Source organism: Eretmochelys imbricata, chromosome 7, assembly GCF_965152235.1.
Source record: "Eretmochelys imbricata isolate rEreImb1 chromosome 7, rEreImb1.hap1, whole genome shotgun sequence".
NCBI lineage: Eukaryota > Metazoa > Chordata > Testudines > Cheloniidae > Eretmochelys > Eretmochelys imbricata.
This window is the reverse complement of record NC_135578.1, coordinates 102746325-102770782: the sequence shown is the minus strand read 5'-3', so window position 1 is coordinate 102770782 and position 24458 is coordinate 102746325. Positions and strand designations below refer to the sequence as shown.

The 24458-nt window shown below is 40.2% G+C and overlaps 1 protein-coding gene across 1 annotated transcript in view; it reads left to right on the top strand.

Moving 5' to 3' along the window:
- The first annotated feature begins 417 nt into the window (after nt 1-417).
- DOCK1 (dedicator of cytokinesis 1) overlaps nt 418-24458 on the top strand; it is a 549703-nt gene continuing 525662 nt past the window's right edge. The window contains exon 1 of the mRNA XM_077822901.1: nt 418-522. Within this exon, the coding sequence (XP_077679027.1) occupies nt 477-522 (46 nt within the window). The 5' untranslated portion in view covers nt 418-476. The remainder of the gene's footprint in view (nt 523-24458) is intronic.

Here is a 24458-nt window from a genome sequence, read left to right as displayed (position 1 = left end):
GAGGCTGGTTTCTTGGGGCAGGCTGGTTTCTTGGGGCAGGGGCAGCGTGGGAGGCTGGTTTCTTGGGGCAGGCTGGTTTCTTGGGGCAGGGGCAGCGTGGGAGGCTGGTTTCTTGGGGCAGGGGCAGCAGTGGGAGGCTGGTTTCTTGGGGCAGGGACAGGCTGGTCTGTGGTAGCCTGGGCGATCGTGCTGCCAGGCCCTTGGGGAACCGCACATCCCGCTCTCACCCTTGCCGGGGCAATCTCGGCGGCCGCCTAGCAGGCAGTGGCTGCTCCAGCCGGGCTTGCAGGGGGCTGGGACTCCCAGTGCTGACTCCGCCCGCACCACATGACTTCTCCATCCGCAGGAGCAAACTTTTCCCGTCCCGCGGCTGGAAAATGGCGGCTTAGGAGCAGAGTCCCCGCATCCCATCCCGGTTCGGCGGCTGCCGTCGCGGCTCCCCAGCGCCTGACTGGCTGAGAGCCTCCCCCAGCGCCATGACTCGCTGGGTGCCCACCAAGAGGGAGGAGAAATACGGCGTGGGTGAGGCCCTCTCCTCCGCTCCCCCGGGATCCCGCTTGTTGCGCTTTATTTGCGAGGCTCAAACTTTGCACAAGTTTGTTCCTTTCCTGGGAAAGCCCGGAGTCGGCGCCGCCTCCACCCCGCACAACTCCTCTGCTGGAGCATTTCCTGCTCCCGGCCTCTCCCCGGGGGCTGCAGCCTTTTCTCCCTTTATTTCCTTGCTGGGGGCTTATTGTCCGCATTGGCGCCGGGGCGAGCTCTGCCGGTGGGATTGCCCTGCGCCGGAGCTCGTGGCTGCTTCAGCCCTTGGCACTAAACCGGCAGGAGGTGGCGGGCGGGCGCGCCTATTCCCTCGGCAAAGGCCTTGCGTAGCGGGGGTGGGAATGGGGAGCCGCCGCCGCCGCTGCCGCCTCTCTGAACCGCATTTTCTCCTCGGGATTGGCTTGCACTGCCGTGCTGGCAAGTTGCTGGCTGGGCATTATTACCACCCTCCTTAAAAAAAATCTGTAAAGTTCTGTCCCTCCACGGGACAAGCCTGGTTTTGATTTTGTCGTCTTTGACCTAGGATGAGCCTCTCTGTAGCCGATTCTCGTTCACTGAGTCAATTTTTCCTTTATTTAGGCAGCCTAGTTGCAGTGGGTTTTGACTCCCGCACTGTGAGTGCAGGTGTTGTTATCGGTGTATTATGGGTTTGTTACCCCCTTTGGATTTGCTGCTTTGAATTTCTTAAATGCCTGGTTGGGAAACCTGGGAGAGGGTATATTTCAGTGGTCACGGCAAACAAGGCTGTTAGGGGTTATTGCCCTGTCACTTTTTTTTTGGCTCCATTTTAGATGGGACACAATTGTTACACAGTTTATTTCAGATTTATTAAAATAGCTCTCTACTGCTCATAGCTGAATAAAATGTAAAATTCCAGAACTGATTCCAGACATTTTAGAGGGTGTTTACTTGACTCAGTTCCTCTCCCTTGGGAGAGCATTCATGAATATTCAGTAAGTGAATTGTAGTGCCTACCCTGCACAAACGAACGATTTGACAACACTGAGCGCTGGCTAACTTTGCTGTTCCACATAAAGAGAAGCAAGGTTCGGGGTTAGAGGGAGAAAAGGGCACCGTATTCTGCAGAAAACACTTTTAGATATTTCTCAATTTCTATCTTCACTTCTTCTGTCTCTCTTAAATGAGAGAGAGAGGAACTACAGCTGGCTTTTAATTAAAAAGTCTCCATAATAAAGTCAGTGTCTTGGCAGAATGTTTAGATGACCAGAAACTTCCTGAATTTCAAGGTGGACCATTTCATCAAAAACATTTGCTATGAGTAGAAGGGAGCAGACTATATCTTACCTGCATACGTAAGAGTGTTTCTCATGAGGAGGGAAATATAAAATATGGTATTCCATTTGGAAATGTTAATGTGAGAGCCATTTTTTTCAATTTGTGGATTCTCTTAGCAATATTGCTTGCAAATATGAAAATGAATTTTATTCCATCTGGTTCAGTGCCTAAACCTTTTTTTTTTTTTACTTGAAGAACCACTGTACGTAATGGAGAAGGAAGTTCTGAGAGTGGGAGGAGTATAGTGAACTTTAGGGGTTTGTTTTTGGTAGTGCATAGCTTTTAAAATTTCACGTCTTTGTGTTAGACCCTGGTTTAGTAGTAGACCTTTACTAACTAGATAGTAAATGGAGCAATGTTTTATGTGTAAGACACAACTTCAATTGTAAGGAAATAAAAAAGGAAATTCAAAAATTAAGGCTACTAGTGGATCATTAACTCATCCCAAATGTATCTAAATACAGTATTTCAGATCACATTTTATATAGATTCACCTCTGTATATTCTGTAACTTTTTTAGGCATGATGGGATGAATTAAAGGGGATGCTATAAAGCTACTTGTTTATATTCACGTATGGATTTTATGTAAGGTCTTTCACAAGTACAGCAATGTGTAGTTCTGTTTTTCTGTCTCTTCTCCAGTATCACCAAGGTGCAGCTGGGAAGTTTAATGGTAAAGAACAGACAGTTAATTCAGTTGTCGCTAATATATAGTGAAATCCAGTTAACTGAAGGTTTAAAAGACAGATGCTTGTCTGTTTAACTGGAAAAGTCGTAATGGTTGAGTATATGTAAAATCTAGTAAATATGGAGGTGTTTAGTGATCTACTGGGCTACTTGGGAAGTGGATTAAAGTTTGAACTGCAAGCTTCATATCTTGGCTTTTGGAATACTAAGATCTAGGACCACTGCTAAGAGGCTAAAAATTGGGAGAGGAATCTGGAGAGCTTGCTTTCCAGGAGCCAAAGTGATGTCTCTTACTTTGGGGATGCGGTGGAATAGAGGGTAAAGATTAGAGGAGTAAATTAAGTTCTTTCACTAAATCTGGGTATCCATTGTGGGGAAACTATCACATTTTAGAGATCTAGACTTCACTGAATTAAAATTGAAATACTGCTTTTGATGTTTATAAGAGACAGAAGTATTTTGGAACTGGCTGCCGTACTAGTGTTGAATCAGTGTTTTCTCTCTTTAAAAATAGGTTCAGAGTCTATAGCAGAATGGTGCAGTATCTATATATTTCTTAATTCTAAATATAAGTTTCTAAATTCTAAATATAAGATCTTAACAAAAACCTCATTCTTTTATTTGGTATAACAGCTTCCTGGGGCTCCCCCCCATATTAGCTGCGAGTGGTGATCACTAGCTACATTATGGAAATTCTCTAATGAATTTCAAGGGTGTAGGAGTTGAAAAGAGATGTATTGTTGCTGTGAAGGAAAATTAGATTTGATGCTAAGTGAACATAGACATTTACATTTGCTTGCACTGTACTGTTAAAATCTGGCTCTCAAAACAGATTTAGGATGAATATCCTTTTTTCTGCATCACTGAATTTCCTTCTAAGGATGATTAATATATTCAATTTGGTTACATGTGTTTTTCATGTCTTTGTATATTAAACTAGGAGACTTCTGTGTCTTGCCAGATTTAATGTTTTTGGGAAACCTAAAACTTCTGAAATGGTTTAAAAAGTGTTTGTGCATATCAATTCTGTATCAGTAAGAAATATTCTTGATTCATGGGAGTATGCTATTTAAATGAACATTTTCATAAAGAGAGGAGATAGCTTCCCATTTAAATATGTATGTGTTTATTGAAAAATCAATGTGATGTAAATGAACATCCTATTTTTTTTACCAAAATTATGTGCAAAGAAAAGGTAGTTAAAAGGTTCGTAATAAAGTGTTCCCACTGAGATTTCTTTGATGAAAGTGGCTCGACTGACTGGCATTAAGTACATTAAAAATCTAAGATGTAAAAAGAGTCTTGAAACATCTTTCTTCTCACAGCTTCCCTTTGCTTCTTTGCCTCTTTTCCATCTCTTCTAACTCTCTTTCTCTCCCTCTCGCTCTCTTTTTCCTTTCTAAACTTAGTTGAGTGTTCTTTATTTCTACCCGTATGGTGCAGCCTCTGACATCTGGGGGATCTTGATGGAATTATTGTGGAAAATGATGGATGAAGTGTAGTTGTTCTGAGTTTTCTAATTCAGTTGCCTCTTTCCATCAAAGAAGCAAAAATTCCTTTTAACAGCCTAACTACTTGCCATGCTCTGTTTTGGAAAATGCTGTTAATAACATTGACTGTGGAACAATATGATCTGACGATTTGAGAGTAAAACAGGAACATCTATCGCTTCATCAGTGGGATTGTTAATCCAACTGCAGTTGACTCTTAGTGATGTATATTAAATTAATGTTTAACCCTCTCACCCTTATCTCATATGTGCTACACTTAAGCAGGAGTAGCCATCAATAGTGGTAGGATTATAATGCTCCTTACATTTTGTTGTTGTTTGTTACTTCTGTTGCAGTCATAGGAGCTCAGGAAAGTATTTTCTTTCCTTTGAGCTGTATGCTTCTGTACGTGACTAGTGTTTTTAATATATCAAGTTCAAAAAATTTACTGGTATGTTGATATGTATCTCAATAATTTATTCTCTGTATCTGTACTCATGGGTAGTGGTGTCCGTATGATACTATAGTATGATATAATGTCCCAGAAATGGTGTTTCCTCACTACTAACTTAATCTTTTGATGTGGGATTTATAAACCATCCTGAATATCCCATGCATGTACAAACTAAAATTGCTCCCTCTAAATGAAAGGCGTTGTAATGCAGTTTATAAATATTATCACAGAATGCAGTTATAAGTGTGACTCAGCTTCATTTTCTGCAGGAATACAGCACTTCATACTGGGGGAGGTCAGCCCAGGAATGGGTGTGGGGGAATGTGTTGTCTCTTAGCAGACTGAACATCATTATTGGATTAACACAGAGCATAATTTAAGCCCCTGTTATGATCAGTAATCCTACAGTTTAATGAGGTTATCTTCCCTCACTCTCACTCCACATGTAATAACTTAATTTTATATTTTGGCACTCATCTCAAAACATTTCACAAAGATTATACATATAACACTACTGAAATACAGCAAACCCTGCGGGGCCAGCAAGAGGCAGATAGGCAGGCCAGCCAGGTGGATATACAGCATTCTGCACACAGTAGTGGAAGTGGTTTACAGGGGTCCAGAGATTCCATGTATTTCTTATCCGCTGTGGTATTGTCACAAGTGATCATGAGACACACCTACACAGTCCACCACAGACTTGCCTTAAGTAGGCACTGTAATTTTTGTGCTCTTTTGTCCTGGTCTGAGCTCGCCCTCATGCGTGTCAAGAAGAGGAGCTAAGTGTGGTGAGCTGTCTTAGAAGACTCAAGATAAGTCTACAAAATATAGTAAATCTGAATCTGCAGGCGTGAGTCACACAGACTCAGTGTTTCCAAGCCTGTGCTTCAGCATCCACTATGTGTTAAAACCTGAGCCTCAGAACTATGCTGGTGTATCCCTTCTGGACTACACAGACCTGAGTCAGTACTTCATCTTCTTTGGGCATATACTGTCATATCCCAGGCTTCCTAGTGCCCTCATCTGCTGTAGTGTTGATTCATTGAGTTGTGGGAGAACTTGTCTGAATGTCCTGCTGGAGTTGACCAGAAGTGTTGTGGGTGGTTTTAACCATCCATCACATCCAGCTGAGACTTTTTGTGACCATATGCTCGCAGCAGCTGGAGCTACTAACATGGATCCCAACCTGGTGGAAGAATTGCATCTCATACTGTTAATCCTATTTCCGGAACCACGTGGAGCATCTGCAAGATGCTGGTGGACATTTTGTTGGTAGTTTTTGACTTGCTGAAGGCACCTCTCAGCAGGACCTACTGACATGCCAGCTATGACCAAGCTGATGCTGCCCATGCCCATTGCCTTAGCTGCAGACTCCCACTATGTAGATCGGTGTTTCTAGAGCAGGGCTCCAGACTGATGGGTTCACATCACTATGTGGACCTGGGATGACCAGAACTTTTGCATGAAGAAGCAGATGTTCTTGGAGGTTTGTGATCAGTTTGCCCCTACCCTCCAGTGCCACGATACCTATATGAGAGAGGCCATGCCAGTCCAGAAATGTATCACTATAGCCATGTGGAAGCTGACCACCCCCATCTGCTGCAGGTACAGGGCTAACCAGTTTGGAATTGGCAAATCAACTGTGGGGCTTGTTGTGGCAGAGGTTTGTGATCAGGATTCTATGCACCCAAAGGTAGTGGGCATTACAATGTTCTTGAAATAATTGCTGGCTTTGAGAGAACAGGCGTTGCAAACTGGGCCTGGGCCATTGGTGGAACTCCTGCGCCTATAGTTTGCTCGCTGCAAGGAGCACAGGAGTACCTAAACTGTAAAGGGCTCCAACATGCAGGGCCTGGTTGACCACAGGGCCAGATTCATGGACACTAAATGTGGGATACACTGGTAAGGAACATGATGTCAGGGTGTTCCAGAGATCAGGACTTTGGTATTATGGGTAAGCAGGAATATTATCCCTACCGAATGGCATTGTTATAAATGGACTCACTGTCCCCACTGTTGTTATAGGGGACGCTTCTTATTCCCTGCTGTCATCCTTATGAGTACCCTGATTTCAGAGGACCTGGCGAAAGAAGGTTCATCTACTCACTCAGTGGCTGTAGGATGATGGTAGAATGTGCATTTGGCAGAGTGAAATCCTGTTGATGCTGCCTTCAAAGCCATTTGGAAACCATGTTGTCAATATAGTCTGCGTTACTGTGTCCTGCACAATGTCTGTAAGGAGAAGAGTGAATCTTTTTGCCAGGAGTGGATTCAAGATATTTCTGGATTTCTGAATGGGTAAACACAGCCAAACAATGCACTTGTCATGAATGGTGCTGGATCCAGACACTTAACAGAAATCAGGGATGCTTTATGCACCCTCATAATGGGTTTGTGCAGTCCCATGCCTGAGGGGGAATTAAATGGTATTTGAAGTTGTGCTGTGTATGGGTGTGAGGCAGCTTTGGGGTTTTTAAAAACATATTGGTATTATGAATTTTGTAAACCCTTTCATGAAATGTAAAGGTATGTTATGCATTTTGTAAATATTGGCCATGTACTTAAAATTACAGTTTATGGATTACTGTGATAACAGTTTTAAAACTTCTATTATGAAATTTCTTGAGAATGGGCTGATAACATTTGTTAAAGTTTGTGCCATTTTTAACATTAGATATAATGTTTAATGTATAATGCTTATTGTAGTCTTGTATGCAAATTCAACACTTTATTTTACACATGTATTTACATGGCAATGTAAAAAACCAGCAAAGCAGGCCAGCTGACATCAAAACATACAACACAATAACCAAACTCAGTGCCAATCAGTAAAAGATGCATATGAACAGATGACACGGCAAACTATTTCTAGATGTCCTTTGTCCCTCTATTTTCCTTGGGCTTTTTGGTACATTTTACATGTGCCATCTCTGGTCATCAGATTGCCGTGCACTACTGTGGGCTCAGAGGTGCTGTTAGAGTCTTTCAATTTGCAGTAGTATGTTTTCAGCCTCTTTATTTGCTCTCTGCTTCGCTCTGCTGTCAGCCGCTCAGATATAGCTTTGTAGATATGATCATTTCTTTTGTTCTCGCTAAAGTCAAACATCGCACCAGAGTTTAAACTGAATCTGGTTGCATTCCTCTGGCCATCTAGCCATGTGCTTGATGCTGGATAACTTGTTAGTGCTGGCCTGTGTTTCCAGTTGAGCTGTCCACGTAGAAATGAAGGGTTAAACGTCAAGCAGCTGCATTTGAACAAAGAGGTTCCTTCTGGTTCCTGGAAAGTATCTAGATGGAAGGAGTGGGAAACAAGGCCTCAGGGGATCATGGGATAGTATTGGTGGACTCTCCACTAGATCTGTGTGTGACTCAGACTGGAGTTGCACCCACAGTGCAGAATACCTGGGCTTTGATCCACATCACAGTGGGACTTGGATTCTGATGCATCCCCTAGCGTGGTCCATGGGTCTGAGTCCAGAGGGGTTCCTGACCTGAGTCAGGCCAATTTCTGTGTGGACGAATGGGGGGTGGTGTTGGTCTTAAATCTGAGTCAGAGCTCGGAGGTAGTGTGCTGTGTAGACATATCATTATGGTCCCAACTTATACTTCATAGAAAAGCTAGTGAAGAGACTCTCCAGGTACACTGGACCTCTGCTAATATTCTGGACCCTTTCCGGCTGGACTTTAAACTGGGGTAAGGTGCAGAGACAGTGCCAGTCATGCTGGTGATTTATTTTGCCTTAGCCATGGTTAAATGTAATACTGAGCATTTGTATAATGGTTGTGTGTTCAAAGCACCGTACAGATATTCAGGGCTGGTGTTAGGGGCTGATGAGCAGGGCAGCTGTCCTGGGTGCCTTCATTTGGGAGTGCCAAATCCTCATGTTTAGTTTTTTGTGTGTGCGCTTTTGTGGGTGTGTGTGGGGGAACTGAAAACATTTTCTGCTTTGGGCTACAAAACACCTAGGATGGCCCTGCAGATATTTAATCCTGACAATATTGAGATAGGTGGATCATTATCTCCATTTTACAAATGGGGGAAAACAGGTGGAAAGACTAAGTATCTTGATCAAGGCACAGGGCCTCCTACCTCCCAATCCTGTGCTTATACCTTCGAATTGCACTACCTTTCATGTCTCTGGTTGTTCTTTGGCATGCTGCTCTGAATGGCTAACAGTTTAAAGGCATGGATAGTTCTGCTGCTGCTGTCTGCTGTGGTTCCATAAAATCTCACCCTTATTGCTCTGCTCTTGGCTTTGGATAAATTGGCCATTTTCTTAATTCAAGGAGCAAGAGGATGATGAAGGAAGGTTCTCTAATTGTGGCAAGCCATATGCCAAATACTGGTGTGAGCATATAGCTAGGTAGGGTTTCACCAGGTGGTATCCATTAGGTCTGTAATAGTTGGACTAATAAATTATGCCAAATCATTTTCTTGGCATGGTATTTTTGATCTAAGTTTGTGGCCAGATGTGTACAAGCACTAGCCTTTTCTGCTATACCATGTTTATGTGACCTGGGTAAAAGAACTCTCTCTCTTTGGCCCTAAAAATACAGGGCATTGCTTTTACTTGAGGTAAGGGATACTAGCTGTTAGCTCTGAGCAGCATATTGGCTTATGTCTTGTGCACATACATGACTAGGTCTCATTTTATCCAACAAAAGCTACAAGTGTGACTTCCTGCAAACCTCTGATATGAGCATCTCTTCAAGTTGCCGGTCATTGGTGACATCTTGTTAAACTTGCTGATGGGGCTGGTCTTAGGTTTTACAAGGTTCCGCAGGAAATAAGACAGTATGGGCCTCGGGCAGATTTCAGGGGTGGTAAATTGTAGCAGCTAACTGGGTCAGGGATGTGTGTGGTGAGGAGTATGTGGGAACATTTTAGTAACAGAGGGAGGGAGCTAACTATGAGGCAGTTGATTGTGTGAGTGATCAAAAGGTTTTAATTGCCTACTTTGATCACAATATAGAAGCTTTTGGCAACTGGGAGAATGGTTGGGTGTTTGCATTAGTTCTACAAAATAGGTGTAAGGATATGGCATGGGAGTGGGTGGTGACAAAGCAGGACTCCCCAAAAGCATGGGAACCTCTGCAGGCCAGCTCACTTCACTGAGTCAAACCTTCCCATTAGAGACAGAAGGAGAAAGATTGTTAGTATAAGGTTTGGGGCTTTGACTGACACCTAGGATAGTATATGGAGGGCTTTGACTGGCAGCATATGGGGACTCTCCTCATAGTTTTGAGTTGTAGAGCTGTTGATTTTACATTCATGGGTTCTGAGAATTACGCCAAGAAGAAAAGGTTCATAATGTATTACAGTGAATCCCTCCTCCCAGAAATGCAGGTTAGTTCTCTGACAGGTCATATAGGATAGTTAAACTTCTGCTGGTGGGGAACCTGGCCACAAGCCATGAAAGATATTAAAATACACAATATTCAGTATTAAAGTATTCAGTGTTAAAAATGCAATATGGATAGAAGCCTAGGTATCTTAAGGCTGACATTTTCTTTCTCATGCTACTGTGTCTGTGTGTGCTAGTAATGTCTGAGGTGAGTCAAGGACATTGTGCCAGGCTTAATTTGGAGTTTCCTGGTTTAAATAACTTATTGAAATTACAACTGCTCACTGTGCTTTTTGTTAGATTATCTTGAGTCGCCTGCTTTTTATTGTTTGTGCTGTGCTAAAGCAACACTGCATTACTGCTGTTCTCTTGGGACTCTCAAGAAAATGAGATGTGTATCTTAAGAGGTGCTCCTAGAGAAATTTTAAAAATAATTATTGTAAACTTGGCTTGTGATATTAGTCTAAACCTGTTTACTGTTTAAATAATAATAATAAAGAAGGCTTGGTTTTTTTAAGTCCTTTCATATATGTAATTATTTTGTGAGACTGCAGTAGGAAAAAGTACTAATAGTTTAATTCCTGATAGCTTTATGCAAAATTGTGCACTACATTTCAACAAGTAAATAAGGCTCCTGAAGCCAATGAGGATCTTTCCGTTGATGTAAATGTGTTATGGACCAGGTGATCATGATTACATTTCAGAATTTCCTCTGCTTGGGACAAGTCATGAAAGGAGCTGAGCTGTTGAGAATCACATTGAAGGGGAGTGCTCAGCCCGTCTCAGGAGTTACAGTTACAGTATAATTCACTCTTAAATTAAAAAAGAGAAACAAAAAAGACAAATGTACTTACAAACTTAGTTTCATAAAAGATGTGACTGGAATTTTAAAGGAAGCAATCTGATTTCTTCTGATATTTTGATTTGTGTCTGGTGTAGCTGTTCCCTGAGAGCTGAGAGAGGGGAATTTCCATTGTAATACAGTGATATATTTTTCATAAATATTAATGTCAATAGCTTCTGATTCTCCAGTGCCAAGGTGTCAGTTATGTATGTCCTCCCCTTTATTATAGTATACAAACTTATCCGAGTGTCTCTTAGATGGAGTTAAATCTGATATGTTTGAGAGAGTTTTAAGGAATGTTTTAAAATATCTATTAAATTAGCTTTCATAAAATGCTTTCTTGGTGGTTGAACTACATTGTGTGACCTAGGGGTGACAGTGGACGAGAAGCTGGATATGAGTCAGCAGTGTGCCCTTGTTGGCAAGAAGGCCAATGGCATTTTGGGATGTATAAGTAGGGGCATTGCCAGCAGATCGAGGGACGTGATCGTTCCCCTCTATTCGACATTGGTGAGGCCTCATCTGGAGTACTGTGTCCAGTTTTGGGCCCCACACTACAAGAAGGATGTGGATAAATTGGAAAGAGTCCAGCGAAGGGCAACAAAAATGATTAGGGGTCTGGAGCACATGACTTATGAGGAGAGGCTAAGGGAACTGGGATTGTTTAGTCTGCAGAAGAGAAGAACGAGGGGGGATTTGATAGCTGCTTTCAACTACCTGAGAGGTGGTTCTAGACTATTCTCAGTGGTAGAAGAGGACAGGACAAGGAGTAATGGTCTCAAGTTGCAGTGGGGGAGGTTTAGATTGGATATTAGGAAAAACTTTTTCACTAGGAGGGTGGTGAAACACTGGAATGCGTTGCCTAGGGAGGAGGTGGAATCTCCTTCCTTAGAAGTTTTTAAGGTCAGGCTTGACAAAGCCCTGGCTGGGATGATTTAATTGGGGATTGGTCCTGCTTTTGAGCAGGGGGTTGGACTAGATGACCTCCTGAGGTCCCTTCCAACCCTGATATTCTATGATTCTATCTTTCCTGGGGCTTCAATGGAGGATTTTGTTTGGTCTAGGGGTGACAGTGGCAACTAGTTTCTCTGAATATAGGAAATACCGTCCTATGCAGGCAACTTACAATGCTGACCATCCCTCTGTCTAATCTGACCCCATTCCGGACTGTGTGGCTTGTTTTCTTGGTGTAAATTATTTGACATGTAAAGCGCTTCATGTCATGGTAGATAAAAATCGTGACTTAAGAATTTATTTTTCTATTTAAATCGCGTTTTTATTTCCGTGTTGCTACTTCTTTACTTTGTCCCCATTTTATAGTCTTAAATAGCTGAAGTGGACCTTTTATTTTTTTTATATATATATATATATTTTTTTTTTTTTAAGTTTCGCAATTGTTAGTATAATTTCAGATTTTATGGTTTGTTTTTAATCAAGAATTTTCACACTTATTATGCTTATTTGTGTTAGAAAAAAGCAAGGCTAGGCTCTCATTAACGTCCTTTCTGTGAGAACAAAACACACAAAATTGAAAAGCAAATAGTCTGTGCCGTATTTGTGACCAACACCATTTTCAACATTTGAACTTCTACAAGTTGAGAAAGATTAAGTACTTGAGCCAAACTATACTCCTCCATTGGTGTTTGCATTCGCTGGGACTTAGGCTCATTGCCTGTGTCTTCACTAGAAAAAAAGGTGCGTTTTTCAAACTGAGTTAGCTAACTCAAGGTAAAAATCCTGAGGACAACAAGGCAGTTTCTAATTTTCATGTGAGTTAGCAAGTTGATCTACTCTTCAATTTGAAAACTATAAACTGCCTTGTCTTCCTTAGGATTTTACCTTGAGTTAAGAACATACCTTCTTTCTTAGTAAAGACAAGGACTAAGATTTTTTTAATAAAAAATATCATGTTAGCCCCTGATGCTGTGGTGCTTGCTTAACTTCAGGAACATGCGTATATGCTTAAAGTTATATATCTGCTTCAGTGTTTGCGGGATTAGGGCCTGAATTTTCAATATTTTATTTTTTGCCTCTAGAATTTTTGTAAAAACTGTAGAGTATCTAATGCCAGTAGTTGCACTTAAAAACAATATTTGTAATTTAATTCACTATAAACTTTAATCTAAAGTTGCAGTAGCAGAGATTTTCAAATTAATTTTACAAAGCCTCAGTCTGATTTAAATCAGTGATTAAAAAAAGGTTTAAATCAATTATTAAAACTGTTGTGGTTTAAAAAAATGCTGTCCTAGTTCATGCTGAAAAGGCCTTTTCCATTCTGGGTACTAGGTATGTAAATATTAGTTAAAAAAGTTAACCAGTTAAAGGATTAAAATTATATCGTTTAACTGGTTAACTGTTAACCGAGGTCCCTTTGGCTGGCTTGGTGCAGGGCGGCAGGGGGCTGGGGTCCCTCTGGCTGGCATGGGGTGGCGGGGGGCTGGGGTCCTATGGGCCGGCCTGGTGTGGCGGGGCTGGGGTCCTGCTGGGGCGGCCGGGGCTGCTCTGGCTCTGGTCCTGGTGCAGGACCGCCAGGGTAATGGTTAAGGTCGGTTAACAGTAAGCCTAATGCTTACTGGTTAACCGGTTAACATTTTGCATCCCTAATGGGTACCATCCAGTAGTCCTTTGCTTTTGTTCCATGCCTCAGAGGTAGAGGGGGAAAAATTCTCCTGACCATATCTTTAAAGGTTGATTGTCTGCTAGTACACTTTTGTGTTATAGCCACATGAAGCTCAGTAACCTGTGCAAGACAGTCTTCTTTTCCCTTTTTCAGGGCTTTCTTCATGGATCCTCATTTCAAGAAAGATGTTTTTGCCTTTTCTTCTCTAGCTTAGCAGCAGTACTGCTAGCGAGAGGGTCAGTCTATAGGATTTCAAGGGAACTTAAGAATTCTCTGCTTTAGCACTGTTGGTGGTTGAATTGGGACCAAGTGCTCCAATTAAACGGTCCTGCATGGCCGCTGAGCTCCAAGCACCTAGACTCCCTTCCCCCACTGAGCAACAGCAGTGGTCACAGATGTCTGAGGAGCTTTTTGTACAGTTTAAAGCAGGGCCTGGATTTGTAGGTATTCCCAACATCCACTTTAGCTCCTTTCAAATGAGACTGAGCTTAGCTACAAGATAATGCAACAGGCCAGTTAAAAGGAAAGGAAATGCCCAGGATGGTACTTTTCTCTCAACCCTCTCTAGACTTCTTCTGTGGCTGGCTCCATGTGTCCGACATGCTGGGGAGGGAGAAAGCTTCTGGTCCTCAATCCCTTCTTCTGCTCCTGATTGCTCTTCTACGGGATCAGCCAGGCATTCTGTCTCCAGTGGCAGCACTACCTTTCACCTGGCTTGAAACTCCCTGTGACTTTACATGTGAGCAGCCTTTTGACTCTGAAGATCCTGCCCCCCCCCCACCTGTTTTGGCCCAAAGCTTCAGGCCTAAGTCCTCAGAGGAGATCCAGACTGCACTCATTCCTCTTCTCTCACCCTGTCTCCTGCCGTAGGATCATAGCGGCCCCTGGTCTGGTGGTTGCAAGTTGTCCTGGGTCCTTCACGTTTCCTGAATAGCACTCAGTCTCCTCAAAACCTTCTTGGTTCCCACACACAACTTATCACAAGAAATGAAGTCCTATTAGCAGCAGAGAGGTCCAACAGCCTTCCTCATTTGAAGAGTTGATCAGCAGCTACAACCCTTTTCCAGTCATCAGCAGAGGCCTAAAAATAAGGTTGATGAGTTAGCATATCTTTCTACTGTTGCCAGAACTCTTCTTCATGGCTGTCCTTAACTCAGGGCCTTCTCAAGATTAAACAAAGGAAGAAAGGCAACCAGTCCTCATTATGCTAGAATTTCTGGAGACAATGGTGGATTTGAATTACCCCATCCCAGAAGCAGGGGTCTATCAGCACAGTTATTCAAAAGCTATACCAGGTGCAGATGAACACCTCAATTCTTTTCCACCCCCAAGATTGACTCTTCTCTCTTCATCTTGGCCAGGACTGCTTCCCGTACAGGTAGATCCTAAACTGAATGGCTAGAGCAGAGGCTTTAAGGATTTTGTAGACTGAAAGATCAAGAGTTTGCTAAAGAGGAGCTTCAGATTTCCTACCGTTACCTTTCTAAATTGCAGAAAGCCCATCTGTACTCGACTGATGGAGTGTTAGGTTCCCACATGGGAGAAGATAAAATTTAGGGAGGTAAAATTAATTTAGGTATCTTTAGCTATTCTGTCTGTACGGTTTGCAATTTTGCAATTGTGTAATGTTAGACAGTTGGAGCCTTTTGCCAGAATTAATGCAGAATTTAATTCCCATTGAATTGCTAGTCCTCTGATAAGACTTGCAAATTATTTTAGAATTACTTAAAGTTCATGGTAGAGTTGTTTTAGTTATGAGGACAGTTTGATTTTCATATAATAGGATGTTTGTTCACTTGTAGAATTAGATTTAAAAAATGTTCCAGTAATAATTACATCATGCAGAACTTAAAAAGTTTGAAGAGTACAATTAATTCTTAAACACACCTTTTTTCTATCCAGTGAAAGAAATCCTGTATTGCACTACTGAGCATTGTGTAATAAACAATAGCCGATATCAGCATTTTCAGCTGTAGAATTTATCAACTTTTCTTCTCTAAAGACAGTAAAGAAATATATACTGTCTTGAAGACATTAATTGTATTATTGATTTTACACTTTAACCTATATGTTCTGATGGAGTCCTGTTTTCAGAGTCTGAAAATGATCGTTTTCTTTAGTACTTGCTCTGGGGGCCCATTATAGTACTACAATCTTATTGGCAACATGTGACTGGAAGGTAAGGTATCACAAGCTGAAAATATGAATTATATGTCAACACTTTTTGTTCCTAAATGTATAAAAACACATGATTGATTATGCTCAGCTTACTAAGCAGTCCAGATCTCTCTCTCAGTAAATTGCCCTCAACATTGTTTACCACCTTGCCAACCTTTGTGCCATATGCAAACTTGATCAATGGTTTTATATATAATAAAAAAATTTTTTCCCGGTCACTGATAAAATTACTGAGTAGCATTGAACTGAGAACTGATCCATAATGAATATCCCTAAAATCACTCTTGCTTACTGAGATTCCCCCTTAACAACTACATTCTGAGATCTATTAATTAGCTAGTTTTAATCCATTTAATGTGTCATATCAATTTGAATAGTGCTAATTTCTTAATCAAAATATTTTGGCTACTTAGCTCCAGTATTGAGAGCTTAGAGAGGTCTTGACCATTCACCTTTCTTGTGCCGGCCTTGTGCTAGAGGCTCCTGAGGCTAATAAATCATCATTGATAATTCTAACGGGACTACATCACCTATTTCTCCTTATCGAAGCCATTCCTGTGTAGTTTCAATTTGGTGATGATTGCAAATCTCAGTGAAGTTGTCCTGCAGTGTAAATAATTGCATTGTGACTATGCTATGCTATTTCAGCAAAAGACCCTGTTCCATATCTGAATTGCAAATGCATCGTTAGCCTAAAAGGTTCTTATAAAGTTTTATGCAATACTGTACATTTTTATTTAAAGCCTTTCAGGATCAAGGATCCCATGTAGCTTTACAAACTATCTAGGTGGATCACTTTATCTACTACTGATATTCATCTGCCTGTGGAAGTGAAACATGACATCTTTTTAACAGCATTTAGCAACTCCACAGAATAGTTTAGGACTTGGAATTTGACTGGGTTACCTGGTTTAACACAGCTGTTCCTGCAAAAAGTTCCATGTATCTTTAGTAATCAGAATTTCAGGTTTATATCTCATACAAAAGACCAAACCTGTAGCAAAATAGTGTTCTCATCTAGGATTTTGATTTGGTATTGACTCAGAGGGAAGAGTACTGACTTGCCAATACCACTTACTGTAACATCTTTCTGTTTTCTATTCAAATATTGATCTTGCCCAAACTTGCTTAATTTAGAACTGCTGATTCAGTAATGGTTCAAGGTGGTATGGCTATATGCTATATATATTTAACAGTTTTGTGGTATAATACTGTGCCGTGGAGCATCTGCTTTGGTGTGTGGAAAAGCTGGTAGAAAAAGGAAAAGGGAAGTGAATGCAATTCAAAGTCAAATGAATGCATTCTGTTAGGCAGGACTGTTGTTCTGCTTCCTACCTTAAATGCAACAAACGTTGTAAGATTTATTCACTGAAGTAAATGTGTTTATGGATCCTATTGTCCGATATCAGCTGTGGACCATTAGATGCACGTTTCCTAATCATAACATTGAGTCTGTTACCGGATCGATACTGTAAATACCTGTATATATGTGTTTAAATTTATCTAAAGGATCAACGATAGATGATTTATAGCAGTGAATGGAAATGAAAATGAGGAACTAGTTCTAATCCATATTTAAAGGATTTATTATGTTAAAGATGTCTATCAGTTTTATCTATGTACTTCTACATGTTATAATGTTGACGCTTTGAATAAGGCAACAATGGCAGCTAGTCATAGTCTGTACAGGATTTATGGGCTGCTGTTTGTCAGAATACTCTTTCTTTGGCAGGAAGATGGACTGGATAATCTAATAGGGCTCTTTTGTCTTCATCTTTATTCCATCAATGTTTACAGCATAAAAGCTAAGGATTTTTTTTTAATTTGAAGATATTTTTTGGCTCTAGTTCTTACTTTGCTGTTTGTGCAAAGGTTATTTTTTTAAATATCGCAATAAAAATGTTGCTTTTTTCAAGACTAATGACCGCCTAAAATAACTATAGAGATATTAGAATCACATCGGCTTGAAGGGATGTATAAATTCAAGTATATTGTACCTGAACCAGTGCTTGTTCAAAATTTGGTGAATCTGGAACCTGTAAGTAGTAATAATTTTTAAACTAGGATTGTAAAAACAAAGTCTAATGTATTTTCCTTTGGACTAATATAATTTTTGCCATGTTTATATAATTAGTGCATTAAGTAAACTCTTGTTTTAGCATAGAAACTTGGGTAATATAAAAAGTAGTCATTGCAGAATTTCAATTTTAGCAGTAACATTTAAAATATCTGTTGAAGTGCATTGCCACTATGTATTTTTGTAACAAAGCCAAGATAATGCTGTTGAGAGCTATTATGTGTAATGTATCTGTATCTATATGAAAAAGTAAACAGATGGATCAACAACCAAAATAATTATCAGCTGTGATACTTACCTTCATGGTCCTGCTGCTTTGTTGTAATCTACTGGTCATATTGTTGCAGCATGGACTTCACAAAATGTGTTTCAGTGGCTTGTATTGTTTAATATGACCAGAGGGCATTGGAACAGCAAAGATGTCTGAGAATCTGTTTTGACTCTCATTTTTTTTCTTTTATTAAGTGGAAAATGTAGAAAAAGGGGATTGTATGGTTTTTTAAAAAAAAAGGTTTCTATTAAATTAGCTAAAAGCCTAAATGCGTCTTAAAAGCAATGATTAAAGAATCGTGTGAAATACAGCAGTTAATAGGTTGGTACGGGTATAAATATGTACCAAAATAAAACTGCAAGCTTCTGGAGCATTTTACACCATTCTTGACTAACACCTATCTATTACTCACTCTAGCACAAGTTAGATGCAAAATACATAGGTATTGGTGGGATTTTACTCCTTGGCCTTATTTTCTGTGGCTGTTTGTACCAGATATCACTACGTCTGCTGCCATATCAGGTTGAAATTTTCTGCTTAACCACTTTGTAATTTTATGCTGTGCAAATCAAGGGACTTCTGATTTTTGAAGACATACTTGATCAGAATCCAGGTTAGGCTGCTGGTGCGGAGGTGCTCATTCACTTGTGATAAACTCTATCTCCTAGTACAGTGACTGTGACCCAGGTGCATCTTTTAGCCAGTCTGTGACGGAGGTCATATTATCAGTCTAAGGGGACTGCAAAAGAACTAGCAGTAAGGAGTGAATCTGTTGGGTATTGTAGTTGTGTATTATCAGTTAAAGAATTGTTTAGTTGCTTCATTGGGATTTTGTTTAAAGTAATGTGGGGAGAAGGCAGTGTATTAGAAATAAACTGAAATGGAAATTGCTGGTAATATAAGAAATATTCCTCCAGTGGCCTTTGAAACAGAAACATGTCTAAACACTGGGCCAGATGGAAGTAGCTCATGATATTTGAGTTTATAGGATCTTAAACAGACAGATGGTGAACAACTCAAAAGGTTGCACACTTTCAAAAATCTATTGGACAGAAAGAAAGAGAAATCTATCATGCATGTGAATCCAGTAGACTAATCATACCAAACAAATATAAATCTTCAAGGTGATTATTTGAAATGTTCAGGGAATACTGTAATCCGTACTAAAAGCTACAAAAATATTCTATTAAATAAAGTTTTGTTAGAACAGTAAGGCTGTGTGGTTAGTCATCTGTAAGTTAGGAAATATTATAGTGTAGGGTGTCTGCAACCTTAAACAGTACTCCCTTGTGAGTATTCATTACAATACCATTTTTAATTAGGTTGTCACATTTCAGGCCAAAAACACAGATCAGCAGAGGCAAAGAGTGGGATTTTGAAACAGTGGAAAGTGGAACAAAAGATGTTCCTTCAGTGAAGCCCTGAGATTAGGCAGTGGTGATCTCCCTAACAAAGGAGGGTAGCCCTTGAAATGGGGGCTGTTGTCTTGCTGGGTTGTGATTCTGTCTCTCTGACCCCATCGTGCAGTAAGGGCTGACTGAAGGACTGGACCTTTGTTTATTTTTTCAGCTTTAGAATAATATTTGGGCATTTTGTTTCATGTGACTGTTCTCTGTGTGCCAGATAATCCATGCATAATAAAAATCTAAAGGAAACAGTACTTACATACTACAAATTTAAGCATACAACACAAAATAATTGGAGAAGTTATTGTGTATGTGTGTATGTATGCACACCTCTTTGGAGTTTGCAACTAATGGTATACTGGATTTTTCAAGCACTGTATCCAACCTTACAGGTGGAAAAACAGTATGTTGTACCTGATAAGCAGTGTGTGATCATGTAATTAAAGGTGACTTTTGTAATTAGGTTTGGAAGGATTAGATTTGTAATGGGAAATGTAGATAAATGCAATTTCACCAAACACATATAAACCAATGAAATAAAAATTCCATCAATGATGATCAAAATGTACAGCTTGGCAATGTAAGAAAATATTGCTTGAGAAATTATCAGTTTGATTTCTTGATAAATTTTTGTACGTATCTTTAAACTTTCTGCTGACGGGCTTTACTTGCAAATAGAGCAGTCTGTGTTAACCTCTGTAAAATGGGTTGTGAGACACGACTAAGCATTAAAAGGGATTAAAACAGAAGAAGATAATAAGGATCTGTAGTTCGGAATGTACAGCTCTTGGAATGTTCTAATGGGAAAATGGGGAAGCTGCTGCTCAGATACCAGTTCAACAACTAAGGTGGCAACAAAGTTTATTTAAAGGCATTTCTAATGTGGTCATCTCCATATAGTGTGAGTGGGGGGGGGAAAGAAACCCCAAAACCTTATGATGGAACCAAAGATTTCTTCATTTTACTGTATTGTTATAAACTGTTCATCTTAGGTGAATTTGTCAGTTTGTGCTTATAACAAGTCATTGGGACCAAGAATATAGAAGGATTCAAAACAGGATTAGACACTTACATGATCTACAGTTACATAAGGTAGGATTAAAAACATCTAAAGGGACATAAATCCTGTTTCAGGGCATGAGACAATCACTAACAGACAGAGGGTTTTCCCTGTGTGGAGACTACTCCATAGTTTTTGGGGGGGTGGTGGGGAGAAAACCTGGATTTGTGCTGGAAATGGCCCACCTTGATTATCAGACACATTGTAAGGAGAGTGATCACTTTAGATAAGCTATTACCAGCAGGAGAGTAGGGTGGGGGGAGAGAAAACTTTTGTAGTGATAAACACCCATTTTTTTCATGGTTTGTGTGTATAAAAACATCTTCTGTATTTTCCACAGTATGCATCTGATGAAGTGAGCTGTAGCTCACGAAAGTTTATGCTCAAATAAATTGTTTAGCCTCTAAGGTGCCACAAGTACTCATTTTCTTTTTTTGCGAATACAGACTAACACGGCTGTTAGTCTGAATACTCCATAGTTGTCCACCAGGGCTTTCTTGCATCTTCTTCTGAAACATCCGGTACTGGCCACTGTTGGAGACTGACAGGATTTTAAACTTGATGAAATGGTCTGGTCCTATCGGGCAGTTCCTGTATGTTACTCTTAGGAGTAGCAGCATTCCTGCAGTTAATATGCATGCAAGTCCTAAAAGAGTGATGACAGATTATGAATATTTGGCTATAGTCATGCATAAAATGTTGATAATGTAATACAATAGTTATTTGTTTAGGCTACAGACAATGACTTTGCTTGGCAGTGAATTCTGAGTATACCTGATACTATTTTCTTCTTTGCTGTGTTAGATTAGTTCTTTGAGATACTATTAGGTCTTCATAATGACCTAATGTTTTCAATAGGTTTCTGTTTAAAGCATGTCTTCGAGGCACAAACTCACCCTCGCTAACTTTGTCCAAACTCACTTTCAGCTTGTGCTAAACTTCATGTGTCTGTATGGTGTTCTGCCAGAAACAGAGTCTCTTGAAAGTAATGAGATGAAGAAATTAGGCATATTGGAAAGAAAATTATTTAATTACAAGGGGCCTGTTCAATTTCTCAATAATTTGGGATTTGTGTTGTGGGGACGTGAGGTGTGTTTTCTTTTTGGCCACCTCATCTCAAAAAACTAGTTGAACTTTCTAGAACAGATAAGTTGTGGCCTCAGTAAAAGCTGATGCCTTTGACTGTTTTGCAAAGTGTGAGTTTTTAATGTCTGAATTATTTATTAATTATTTAAACCCATGACAACAATGAGTATGTAAAGTCCGCACAATGTAACTGCATGAGGCTTACGACTTTACATTCCATATTTGATCAGGCCAGGACACATGGAGTTGAAGATGGCCTCATGTGAAGAAGCTTTTCTACCACTGAGACCCTTGATTATCTAAAATATTGCAGGGAATTTGTAAATTCTTTAAGTCCAGTCCTTATGCAATCCAAGACAGCATGCAAGGGCTATCAAAAGTTTTTGCACATCAAAGTGTAAACTGTTTTGGTCAGGGACTGCCTGTTACATGTTTTCCTGTGTCTACCACAACAGGGTGCTGGCCTCCTGGTGCTCTCATAATACAATTGAAGAAAAAATAGGAAAACAAAGTTATAAAAATAACTTTTTGGGTAAAAATTAGTTAAATCTCAGATTAAAAGAATAAAATACTGTAGCATTAGTATTAAGAGAGAGCAAATTACTAAAACATAACTTATTAAAATTTAGGGGAAGTTTGTGATGTCTTAGCTCTACCTCTTTGTGTCCCTGACCATCCCATCCCATCCTGTATTCCATCTGTACACCTCATAGCTTCTTCTATAATTTTGTTATTTCCATTCCCAACTATACCGTCCTACATCTGACACATTAATATGCAAGCAAAATTCATAACATTGAAGGCATATGCTCTGATACTGTCTTTATGAGCTATACCAATAACATAAGAATGGCCATACTGGGTCAGACCAAAGATCCAACTAGCCCAGTATGCTGTCTTCCGACAGTGGCCAATGCAAGGTGCCCCATAGGGAGTGAACAGAATAGGTAATCATCAAGTGATCCATTCCCAGCCACCCATTCCCAGCTTCTGTCAAACAGAGGCTAGGGATGGTGTCCATCCTGGCTAATAGCCATTGATGGACCTATCCTCCATGAATTTATCTAGTTCTTTTTTTGAACCCTCTTATAGTCTTGTCCTTCACAACATCCTCTGGCAAGGAGTTCCATAGGTTGACTGTGCATTGTGTGAAGAAATACTTCCTTTTGTTTGTTTTAAACCTGCTGCCTATTAATTGTCACTTGGTGACTCCTAGTTCTTGTGTTATGAGAAGGAGTAAATAACACTTCCTTATTTACTTTCTCCGCACCAGTCGTGATTTTATAGATTTCTATCATATCCCGTCTTAGTCATCTCTTTTCCATGCTGAAAAGACCCAGTCTTTCTAATCTCTCCTCATATGGCAGCCGTTCCATATCCCTAATAATTTTTGTTGCCCTTTTCTGAACCTTTTCCAATTCTAATATATCTTTTTTGAGATGGGGCTACCACATCTGCACTCAGTATTCCGGGTGTGGGTGTACCCTGGATTTAAATAGAGGCATTATGATATTTTCTGTCTTATCTATCCCTTTCTTAATGATTCCCAGCATTCTGTTCACTTTTTTGACTGCCGCTGCACATTGAGTGGATGTTTTCAGAGAACTGTCCACAATGACTCCAAGATCTTTCTTCAGTGGTAACAGCTAATTTAGATCCTATCATTTTATATGTATAGTTAGGATTATGTTTTCCAATGTGCATTTCTTTGCATTTATCAATATTGAAATTCATCTGCCATTTTGTTGCCCCGTCACTCAGTTTTGAGAGATCCCTTTGTAGCTCTTCGCAGTCTGCCTGGGACTTCACTGTCTTGAGTAGTTTTGTATCATCTGCAAATTTTGCCACCTCACTGTTTTACCCCTTTTTCGAGACCATTTATGAATATGTTGAATAGGACTGGTCCCTGTACAGACCCCTGGGGGACACCACTGTTTACCTCTCTCCATTTTGAAAACTGACCGTTTATTCCAATCCTTTGTTTCCTGTCTTTTAACCAGTTACTAATCCATGAGAGGACCTTCCCTCTTATCCCAGGATAGCTTACTTTGCTTAAGAGCCTTTGGTGAGGGACCTTGTCAAAGGCTTTCTGAAAATCTAAGTACTCTATATCCACTGGATTCCCCCTTGTCTGCATGCTTGTTGACCCCCTCAAAGAATTCTAGTAGATTGGTGGGGCATGATTTCCCTTTACAAAAGCTACGTTGACTCTTCCCCGACAAATTATGTCCATGTATGTGTCTGACAATTTTGTTCTTTACTACAGTTTCAACCAATTTGCCTGGTACTGAAGTCAGGCTTACCGGCCTGTAATTGCTGGAATCACCTCTGGAGCTCTTTTTCAAAATTGGCATCACATTAGCTATCCTCCAGTCATTTGGTACAGAAGCTGATTTAAATGATAGGTTACATACTACAGTTCTGAAATTTCATATCTGAGTTCCTTCAGAACTCTTGGGTGAATACCATGGGGTCCTTGTGACTTATTACTGGTTAGTTTATCAATTTGTTTCAACACCTCCTTTAATGACCCCTCAATCTGGGACAGTTCCTCAGATTTGTCACCTAATATTATTAATTTGTCACCTAATATCCTGCTTATCTGCTGTATTCTAACTCAAGACCTGTACCTGATCCATCTGACATTCTAGCTACAGGTAAAAGACCACAATTTGTTCACATATTATGTCTGTTATTTCCCCAGCAGCCGCTATCTTGCATTGAACCTCTTTGATACTGTCAAGTCAGAAGAAGAAGAACAGACAAATGTTCCCCTTCTCTGGTCACAATAGACCACTAGAACTCTTATTCTTCCTAGTGCTTTCTGTGTATCTGAGGAAAAATACCTATTTACTACCAGATTTCCACTTGTACCTCACCCACTGGATAGATAATGGTAGCTAGCAATACAATGCCTGGTTGTCTACAACAAATTAGAGAGGGTACAACCTTACGTGTTGCACACAGTAGGTAAAGAAAAGATGATGGAAAAATTACCATATGGCCAATGTGCAGTGTGTTGGAGACAGACTTAAGGTTATTTGTAGAAGGTACAGGTCTTTTAAACTTAACATCTCTAGTTTTCTAACTTTTTCTGAAT